Genomic DNA, 10,693 nt, shown 5'->3' with positions numbered 1-10,693 from the left:
TTTTTTTTTCTGCCTTTATTTTGTTTTGATACATCCAGGTGAACGAAGCAGGCATGATACTCTGCTCACTACTTTGGCAACACTTAGGCACTCATTACCTGTCTCCTGGTGGGTGTGATAGAAGATGGGAATGTGTACACAGTTCTCTGCATTCATGTAGAGCAGTTGAGGGTAGGCTGGGCTGGGGTTGGCTGTCATTTGTCATCAAACAAGTGATGCAGGAGCAGGAGCATTTGCCCAGTGGGTGGGACAGAAGGTACAGGTGTAGCTTGGTAGTGTAGATATAATTGCTGCCTTTAGCCAAGTGGGACAAAAACAAACAACAACAAAAAGAGAAAAAAAGGAAAAAAAAGAAAATTAGTGAGGGGGGAAAAAAAGTAAAAAGAAAACAAAGAAGAGAAAAGAATGACAAAGAACAAAGAAAAGAAAAATGAAGAAAAGAAAAATTTTTTTAAAAAGAGAGAAGGCAAAGAAAAGAAAAAGAAAATGAAAGGAGAAAACTGGAGGCGGGTGGTGCTTGGTTGATGCTCCTGGTGGCCAAGGAGGCAGCAGGGCACAGGGTGCCTGATCCAGGACTGCACTTTTACTAGCATGGGAGGTGGCTGTGGGTGGGTACCTGGCCCAGGATGACACTTCTGCCAGCCTAGGAGGCAGCTGGGGGCAGGGCATTTGGCCCAGGACAGCATTTCTGCTTTTCTAAGAGGTAGCTGGTGAGGAGTACCCAGTCAAGGACATTTTTCCTGGCCTAAGAGGCAGCTGGAGTGGGACACCTGGTCTAGGATGGTGCATTCTGTTAGTCTGAGGGGGCAGAAGGTATGAGCCTTCAAACGTGGGGGTGGTGTACATGTGGCACCTGATCTATGATGGCATGCCTCCAGCCTCAGGCAGGGCAGGGACGGCAATGAGGGTATCACTGGCTGCCAAGTGTGTGGGTGGGGGATGGCCACACTTCTGGTCACCGAAAAAAGCCAAAACCACACTCAGCCATCGAGTCGATTCTGACTCATGGAGACCCCCATTGGGTTTCTGAGGCTGTAAATCTTTATAGAAGCAGATTGCCCCATCTTGCTTCCATGGAGTGGCTGGTGGGTTCTGGTTAGCAGCTAAATGTTGTATCTACTTCACCACCAGAGTTCCTGCTGGTCACCGAAAAGCATAAGGAATAAGGGGAAAGTTCACCTTTCTGTTCACCAACCATCAGTGTGAGTGCTGGTGCAGTCCTGGGCAAGCAGAGCCAGTTATCAGGTTCCTGCCTCAATTGTAGTGCCGCTTGCAAAAATTCAAAATGGCCACACTGTGTCAGGCCAGTTGACAAATCACCACTGTGCACGTCTTTTTGTTTGCTGTTTTCATTGCATTTCTTCTAGTCAGTATTTTATCTACTTCTTTATCTTTTCCTTTGAAGCTTAAGGTCCCAGGATTACCATCAGTATCTGTTTCACTTGGTTTCTCCTGTCTTTGTTTTAGACGGTCTGGATAGCTTGTCTGCCTAGTCCACGACCTTGCCAGAAGTCCCAAATAGCATATACTTTTATTTCATTTTAAAATTCCATGTTTAATTCCTTGTCTTCCTGTTTTTTTATATTTGCTTTTAAAATTTCTTTACCTTTCAGCAGGAATATTTACAGCAATTGTATTTAGTGTTTTGTCTATTCTTTCTTTTTTGAAACTCTAAATAGACCTTTAATGACTGGGTATGGTTTAGGACTTAAACGTTGAAAGATCTAGGCCTTGGAGACAGAAGTGGAGGGATCAGTAGGCTGTTTGAGACTGTTGCTGTTTTTTTAAAAAATGCTTCCCTTTGGCTTGTAATGTATACTTTTGTCTTTTTAGATAACTGAAAAGGTAAACAACCTGTTTTTGATGCTTAGAGATTTTTCTTAGTGTCACAAACATTTTATATAATTTGTCTCTTTATGATTCAGAAATGTTTTGAACAGTGGTAGCCTCATTGAAACACTTGTGTATTCTCCCTGCATTGAACAAGAGACCACTCATTGGTATTATAAAACTGAACCAAAATTAAATCTGTAGAACTGCCCCATAGGGTTTCCAGGGTTGTAATCTTTACAGAAGCAGGCTGCCTCTTCTTTCTCTCTTGGAGTGCTGGTGGGTTCCAACCACCAGTTTTTCAGTTAGTAGCTGAGTGCTTAACCACTGTACCACCAGTGTGGTTTATTTGTTGAAGTCAGTATGATAGCTATATAGTCATTCTTTAAGCCATCTTTGGATCTTAAAATCTTTTGGAGCATAGTCCTACTCAAGATAACATTGCTTGCCCTACTGATGTGGATCTTAAAGAACTGATGATTGGAAGTCTTGGCTGTTTCTGTGTAGGAACTGGAATCATGTGTAGAGACCAGGTCCTTAAAGGCAATGCAGGAATCACAGAGCTTCCAGCTACAGCCGCTGGATCATTGGCCTGAGGAACAGTCCCAGAAGCACTGGATAAAGAATCCAAACTCTGACCTTCCCAAGCATCTAAATGCCAAGATGATGCCACAGTCCTTGAAGGAGAGTGGTGAGTACCAAGAACTATGGAAACACTGAGAATGGAACCTTCTCCCTCAGAGGGAAGGGGTGGATAGTACGGAGGGGTGCCTGGGTAGGAAGCACATACAGATTTCAAGGCAAGGCCATAGACTAGTATCTGATGGATATACTCACTAAGAAGTAAGTAAGTACTGGAAAAGAAAATGAAGGTCCCAGTGACCCCAGCGGGCCCCACTGTAGCCAGAGTCATGCAGCAGATACAGGCTGGATGCAGCAGGATGGTCATGATGGGAGTACAAGGCTGGCATCTTACACTTGGCACATCACTCGAGGAGGCTTAGGATCTAAACACTCCAGAAGGAAAGTGAAAGGAGAAGTCTGTACTAGCCACAGGATAGTGTCAATTTGATCCAAGCATGACTTTTGGAAAGCTGGAAGTGAGACTGGAGGAATGTCTCCTTGGAATTCAAAGCTTGGGTCTCAGAGACTTTTTCTTCTCCTCAGCTGTTCTTACTCCCTGGGTCCCTGTTCTCCCGAAGATAGGGAGCATTGGTGATTGGGAGGTGGCTTCTGAGTCCCAGGTAAGCTGCTGCTTGTTTTTCCTTGCCTGTCAGCACTCCACCTGTGCTCCTGCCCCCAGTGTTTCTCCTCTCTCCCCATGGCTTTCCCTCGGCAAAGGGCACAAGCACAGGGACTGCCCGGCCTGGAAGCCTGTTCCTCCCATCCATAGTTATCTCTCCTTGGCTTTACTACTCCTGATGTTGCGAGCCTCATACGTGGTGCCCCTGCATTCCTGTTATCTTCCCAGTGGCCTGGTAGGGATCCCAGGCTATTTAAAAGGCAGTAACATTTGAGTTGCCACAGTTGTCACTGTTGTTCTCTTGTGCATCTCACAGGAAGCCTTGGGACCTGGAAAACATGCTGAGAAGGAGTTCTGCAAAGACACCCCAGGAGATGGCTGTGGGAATAGTGTGTCCTTGGGTAAGGAAACAATGTTGTGTGAAAAAGAGCCCATCAGATTTCTAGTATATTCTGTTCGCAAAGAATGTCTTGTCACTGCCTTCAGACTGAATTCAGTGGTTGGAGAAAAGTTTCTTCATGTGTGTATGTGTCTCTCACTCACAGTGACCCTGTGCATAATAGTACAGAACATTGCCCAGTCCCGTGCCATCCTCACAATCCTTGCTCTGCTTGAGCCTATTGTTGTAGCCACTGTGTGAATCCATCTTATTGAAGGTCTTCCCTTTTTTCTCTGACCCTGCATTCTACCAAGCATGATATCCTTCTCCAGGGACTGGTCCCTTCGACAACATGACCAAAGTAAGTGAAATGATGTTCAGCCATTCTCACTTCCAAGGAGCATTCTGGCTGTACTTTCTCTAGGACAGATTTGTTCATTTTTCTGGCAGTCCTTGGCATTTTCAGTATTCTTTGCCAACACCACAATTCAAAGGCATCAGTTCTTCTGTGGTCTTCCTTATTCACTGTCTAGCTTTCACAGGCATATGAAGCTAGGGAAAGGACCATGGCTTCGGTTAGGTGCACCTTACTCTTCAAAGAGGTATCTTAGTCACCTTAGTCAGTGATCTCTCTTAGTCTCCTTTACTTTCTCCCATTCATGAGTCTTCTCCCATGCTAATCCTAGACTCCCCAGGGAAATCCTTCATTATTTGGCTTCCCACATCATTGTGTCTACAAGAAAGGAGACTGCTGGTCATGTGGACTTCAAGCATTTATTTATCATTGTGGTTTAATATATCCATCTCTTAGACTTAATTCACTTGACTCTGTTCCTGAGAGATGGCTCCCATTTGGTGTTGAAAAGCTCAGACTTCTAAGGCAGTAGGTTGTGACCCCAATCCTGAGGGGCACTGAGGTGAAAGAAGGTGATGAGACTTGAGAGGGCCAGCTCTTGTAAGCCACCCTATCAGCCTCTCTCTGGGCACACTCTATCTCTGCCATCACAGTGTTGGCTGCAAAGCACAACTCTTCTTCCTATCTCTGAAATTCCGTAGACTTCACGGAGCCATTAGTCTTAAGAAAGTGACAAAATAGTGGCTATTACTGCTCCACGGATATTTTAAGGAATTAGCATGGAAATTTCTCATCTGCCTCTTACAGGGAAAGGGTGAAAGTTTCAGGGACAAACTGTAAAACTGATAATTTCTGCCTAATTATTTCTCTTCTTCCTTTTGTTTAGGAGTTCTAGTTTCAAAACCAAATAGCACCTCCCAGAGAGAGCAAGTATCAGAATTTTGGGGTTCAAGCCTTATAAACTCTGGTAAAAGGAACATTGCAGGAGATTTTAGCATGGAAAATACACAAGCAAAACCAGCTCAGGCATTGGCCTGGAGGAACTCAAGGACCTGGGAAGAGCAATACCCATGGGACATGGAGGACATGAAGGTGTCAGGTGTTCACTGGGGCTATGAGGAGACCAAGACTTTCCTGGCAATTTTGAGTGAGTCTCCTTTCTCTGAAAAGCTCCGGACTTGTCACCAGAACCGCCAAGTGTATCGGGCCATTGCAGAGAGGCTAAGGGCACGGGGCTTCCTGCGGACACTAGAGCAGTGTCGCTACAGGGTCAAAAACCTCCTACGGAATTACCGGAAAGCCAAAAGCAGCCACCCACCGGGGACTTGCCCCTTCTATGAGGAGCTGGAGGCCCTGGTGAGGGCTCGAACGGCCATTAGAGCCACGGACAGCCCAGGAGAGGCTGTGGCACTCCCTAGGCTGGGGGATAGTGATGCAGAGATAGATGAGCAGGAGGAAGGGGGCTGGGAGCCTGAGGAAACAGCAGAAAACTGTAATGGTGATGACCTGGCCATTGATGAGTCCGTCCAGGGGCCCAGGATTCCAGGGGGCCCAGCTCTGTTCCAGAGTCGTGTTGGTAAGAACATAGGGGTTTAATTGGATTCATATTCCAACCTTCCTACCAGCCTAACTTTTGTTCCCTGAGGTCAGGACACATTCTATAAGCCTTGATTGATATCACTGGAGTAAGGTGTTCAGTTTCTTAGGGCATTCTCTAATTCCTGTGCTGTTCTGCTGTGATAGCTCTTCTTATACAAGTTTTGGTTATAAAGCATACTTTTTTAAAGCTTTAAAGGACCTTAAAGAGCTAATCCAGTATTTCCCGAAGTATGTCACTGGCAGTATGGAGATGGTTGGAGATGGTTACAGGTGTTACATTGAAAACCCCATTACCAATTGAGTCAATTCTGACTCATAGCAACCCTATAGGACAGAACAGAACTACCCTATAGGGTTTCCAAGACTAAATCTTTACAGAATCAGATTGCCACATCTTTCCCCTTGGAGTGGCTAGTGGGTTCAAACTACTGACCTTTCAGTTAACAGCTGAGTACTTAACTGCTGTGCTTTTGAGCCTGATTTCAGTATTACATGAATGGACTTTTAATTTTAATAGTCATTTATTTCTCTTAATGTGTATTAGAAAAAGTATAACTAGCACATCAACCCATGATTTTACAGATACTAAATTTAGGTAAACAGTTTATCCAGAATCCCAGAATAGTTTAATGGAAATGTAACATATTGTTTGTATAAGGACAAGAATGGGGCACAGGAAAATGGAAATAGTTTAGTTACTTCCTTTTTCCTGTGCCCTATTCTTGTCTTTATACAAACACCATTTTTCCATAATATAATCATAATACATTATCTCCCTCCCACCACTTAACATTATATCTCTACATAAACTAGACTGTGAGCCCCTTGAGGGTGGGGACTGTGTATTTGTATTTGTATTCAACATGCCTTGCATAGGGCCTGGCACAAAATGAACACTTGAGAAGTATTTGGTTAGCAGATGAATGGATGACTTATCTTAAGATGCATCGCATAGTAGATAAGATCACAGACCCTGGAGTCAGACTGCCTGGGTTCAGCTTTTAGCTTTGCCACATCCTAGCTTCCTGACTTTCCATTGCGTTAGTTTCTCTACAGTCTTCATAATTATCCATTTTATTGGCTGCCAAATATTCCATTGAAGTGGTTTGCCAAAGTGTCCTCAATCATTCCTCTGTTATTGGCCTTGGAGGCAAGAATCTATACTATGTATTAGAATAGCAAAGGGAACAGCATGGCAGGAGTAGGTGTGAGTGTTGGGCAGCAGTAGGGGATGCAGTTTGAGAATCATGCAAAGACTTGAATTTAGTTCTGTAGCCAGTGATGGCTCTTTAAATCACAACTTTGAAGGGCAGTGACAAGGCCATACCATTTGACCAGGTCTCTAAGATGCAGGAGGGTCAGCTAGAAGACTTTCATAAAAAGGAAAAGTTGGGATTCTTGGTTGCTCAAGACCAGGCAGTGAGTCTTACTGCATGCTTGCTGTGTGCATGGAGCCCAACCCAGAGCCAGAGACTATAGAAAATGAAAGACAGACCCTTCTTAAAGGCCATTTGGATAGATGAGATAGATACACATGTGCGGTGGCAGGGGACAGTATATCATACATTACAAATCTCTGTGTTAGTACATTGTATGGCTGTTGTCTGATGTAATTTTCACAATAGGCTGATGAAGTAGGTAGGTGCTATCTTTGTTTTACAGTCACGATAATAGAGGTTCAGAGAAATTAAGCAGTACTTTCCTAAAATTATTGATCCAGGATGTGGTTAAAGTTGGAATTTAAACCCAGGCTGCTCTGACTCAATTCTGTAGCAGGCTCATGTCAGCTGTGGTAATAGTTGAGGGTATATTAATAAGGTGAGACCAAAAACAAACAAACTTCAAGACAGAGTACAACTGCCCCATAGGGTTTCTAAGGCTGTAAACCTTTATGGAAGGAAGCAAATTGCCACATCTTTGTCCTGTGGAGAGCCTGGTGTATTTGAACCGCTGACCTTTTGGTTAGCAGCTGAGTGCTTAACCATTTCACCATCAGGGCTCTTTAGATAAGGGGAAATAAACCTGGAATACCTTAATAGCAAAGCAGGCATAATGTAGCGAGAAATTTTAAAGTGGTCTTATGAAGCAGTGGATAGCAAATAACTGTGGTAGGAAACCTGAAGTAACCAGGAGTTGTCATGGAATTTGGAATTTATCTGGTGAGTTAGGGCTTTAGTGTACCTTTGGTAGAGATTTAGATTAAGTAAATATGGGGATAATCTCTTGGATCCCAATTACAGACCTTTCCCTGAACCAGTCAGCTGAATCTCGGTGAGTGGAGTCACCTGGTATAATATGGCCTCTTAAGTCCTTCCCTTCAGCTGACACTCTTTCAGTGTTAATATAATCTCTTAGAAGAGGGTAGGGGGAGGTTTGGCTGACTTTCCTAACACACCTCTGAGAAGCAAGGGTATATTCTTTGCTGGTGCTTCAGGCACCTGGACAATATCTGAGAGACCTATGCTCTGGACATTAGCAGGGCAGGTGACGCTGATTGTGATGACCTAGGCAAATCTCCTTAAATCTCACAGTTCTGAACTCTTCATTCCTGACAGCAGGTGTGCACTGGGGCTATGAGGAGACTAAGGCTTTCCTGGCAATTCTCAGCGAGTCCCCATTCTCTGAAAAACTTCGCACCTGTCACCAGAACAGCCAGATATATCGGGCCATTGCAGAGCGACTGTGTGCGCAGGGCTTCCTGAGGACACTGGAGCAGTGTCGCTACCGATTCAAAAACCTCCTTCGAAGCTACCGGAAAGCCAAGAGCAGCCATCCACCAGGAACGTGCCCCTTCTTTGAGGAGCTGGACTCATTGATGAGGGCTCGGACTGCAGTTAGAGCCATGGGGACCCTGAGGGAGGCTGCAGGTCTCCTCAGATCTGGGCAGAACAGTATTAAAACTGATGACCAAGAGGTCTGGGATGAGATGGCAGAAGAAGATGCCATCAAACCTCCAACCCCATGTCCTAAAACCCTAGACACTGGTAAGCCTGGAGTTACTGGCACACAGAAAAAGTGAGGGAGTTAGACTCATTATTTTTTGTCACCAAACTAAAGAGAAAATGAGGCTGAATATAAAAACAGTTTGTGCTCTGCTGATTATCCAGTCTCTGACCTGGTGTGATCCCCTAAATGAGATAGCAGCTGTCAGTCTAGATTTTACTGAGATACATCTGGGCAGTTACAGAGTTTACTCAATCTCATGTGACACAGAATATACTGAATACTGTTGATTAGATGTAGGTATTTATTATTGAATAGTGAGATACAGAAGTCGGCCAGTGGGGCTGAAATTTTGCTCATGCCACACGGCTCCCTCAGTGGGGTCGCCATGTCCCAGGCTCCATTTCTCATGTCCCAAGTTTTGTAGGTCAGGTATGTATGCCCCAAAGCTTGATCGATTTAATGTTAGCTACATTCATAAGATACAAGTTCAGGTTACCCATATTCATGATATAAGATTGTCGTCGTTAATTACTGTCAAGTTGAGTCCAACTAATGGTGACTCCATGTGTGCAGAGTAGAACTGCACCATAGGGTTTTCAAGGCTGTGACTTTTTGGAAGCAGATTACAAGACCTGTCTTCCGAGGAGCCTGTGGGTGGATTTAAACCATCAACCTTTAGGCTAGTAGTCGAGTGCTTAACCATTTGTGACACCCAGAGATTCTTCAAGATATAAGATACAGATAGATAAATAAAAGCTAATTAATGAATGAAAATACCTGCATTTCTGTTCATTCTTTCAGGTTTTGAATTAAGGCATGAGGATGAAGACCAGTTTTCAGAGCAGGAAATTTTTGAAGATTTACCTGGAGCTTTATCAAAATGCAGCACAGAGGATATTTGCCAAGCTCATGATTGGGAGGAAGACAGTGAAAATGGAAAGGAAGGTGAAAAACGGTGGGGAGCACCCCTACTGGAACATTGGGAAAAATCTTCTGAAGAAGAAGACTTAGAAAAACTTATTGACCATCAAGGCCTGTACCTGGCAGAGAAACCCTACAAGTGTGACACATGTGTGAAAAGCTTCAGTCGGAGCTCCCACTTCATTACCCACCAGCGAATCCACACAGGTGAGAAGCCCTACAAATGCCTTGAATGTGGGAAAAGATTTAGCGACCGCTCCAACCTCAATACCCACCAGAGAATCCACACAGGTGAAAAACCTTACAAATGCCGTGAATGTGGGAAACGCTTTAGTGACCACTCCAATCTCATCACTCACCAGAGAATCCACACAGGGGAAAAGCCCTACAAATGTAAGAAATGTTGGAAAAGCTTCAACCAGAGCTCAAACTTGCTGAAACATCAGAGAATCCACTTTGGAGGAAATCCTGACCACTGTAGTGAGGCTAGGGAAAGCTTCGGCCAAAGCTCATCTTTTAGTACTCACTGGAGGAATTCTATAGAGGAGATAGCTCCTGAACAACCTCCAAGTGGAAGCAATGTCAGTAAGAAGTTAAATTCTCCTGGACTACAAAGCAGCAACTCAGAGGAAAAGATTTATCAGTGTTCTGAATGTGAAAGAAGTTTCTCTAAGAGCTCTGCCCTCATTAGTCACCAAAGAATCCATACAGGAGAGAAACCATATGAGTGTGTTGAATGTGGGAAAAGCTTCAGCAAGAGCTCTACCCTGGCTAACCACCAGCGAACTCATACTGGGGAGAAGCCATATAAGTGTGGAGACTGTGGGAAATGCTTCAGTGAGCGCTCCAAGCTGATTACACACCAGAGAGTGCACACAGGAGAGAAGCCCTACAAATGCCTTGAATGTGGGAAATTTTTCCGTGACCGTTCTAATCTCATTACTCACCAGAGGATTCACACAGGAGAGAAGCCTTACAAATGCAGAGAGTGTGGGAAATGCTTTAACCAGAGCTCCAGCCTTATCATTCATCAGAGAATCCACACTGGGGAGAAACCCTACAAGTGCTCTGAGTGTGGGAAAGATTTCAACAACAGCTCTCACTTCAGTGCTCATCGGAGAACACATACAGGAGGGAAAGCATCATAGTAGACACCCCTCCCCACAGTAAGAGAGAGAGAGAAATGTATATTTAAAACTCCCAAGATCTTAAGATGTATGCTGCTAGAAAGAAACATTTCTAGTTTTTAAGCTTAGTGTATGCCCAGGGAAGTTATCTTGGTATAATACAAGTAATTTGGAAGTGAATTACAAATACTAAGGATCTATATTTGAAGACACTTTTCTTAAATGTAATTTGTTTTTCTCCTATAAAAAAACCCACACAGAATTCTCAGGTAGTCCTTACATTTGCTTTTGTG

At 44.1% G+C, this 10,693-nt stretch overlaps 1 protein-coding gene across 1 annotated transcript in view; it reads left to right on the top strand.

The window, feature by feature from the left end:
- Positions 1–10,421, top strand: part of ZSCAN20 (zinc finger and SCAN domain containing 20) — a 26,358-nt gene extending 15,937 nt beyond the window's left edge. The window contains exons 2-7 of the mRNA XM_007950416.1: positions 2,338–2,521; positions 2,998–3,074; positions 3,390–3,474; positions 4,694–5,383; positions 7,962–8,390; positions 9,154–10,421. Coding sequence (XP_007948607.1) covers positions 2,338–2,521; positions 2,998–3,074; positions 3,390–3,474; positions 4,694–5,383; positions 7,962–8,390; positions 9,154–10,421 — 2,733 coding nt within the window. The remainder of the gene's footprint in view (positions 1–2,337; positions 2,522–2,997; positions 3,075–3,389; positions 3,475–4,693; positions 5,384–7,961; positions 8,391–9,153) is intronic.
- Positions 10,422–10,693: the final 272 nt, after the last annotated feature.

This window comes from Orycteropus afer, unplaced genomic scaffold, assembly GCF_000298275.1.
Source record: "Orycteropus afer afer isolate SDZICR_OR568_19922 unplaced genomic scaffold, OryAfe1.0 scaffold00272, whole genome shotgun sequence".
Lineage (NCBI taxonomy): Eukaryota > Metazoa > Chordata > Mammalia > Tubulidentata > Orycteropodidae > Orycteropus > Orycteropus afer.
The sequence above is the reverse complement of the archived record's forward strand: the minus strand, read 5'-3'. Positions and strand labels throughout refer to the sequence as shown.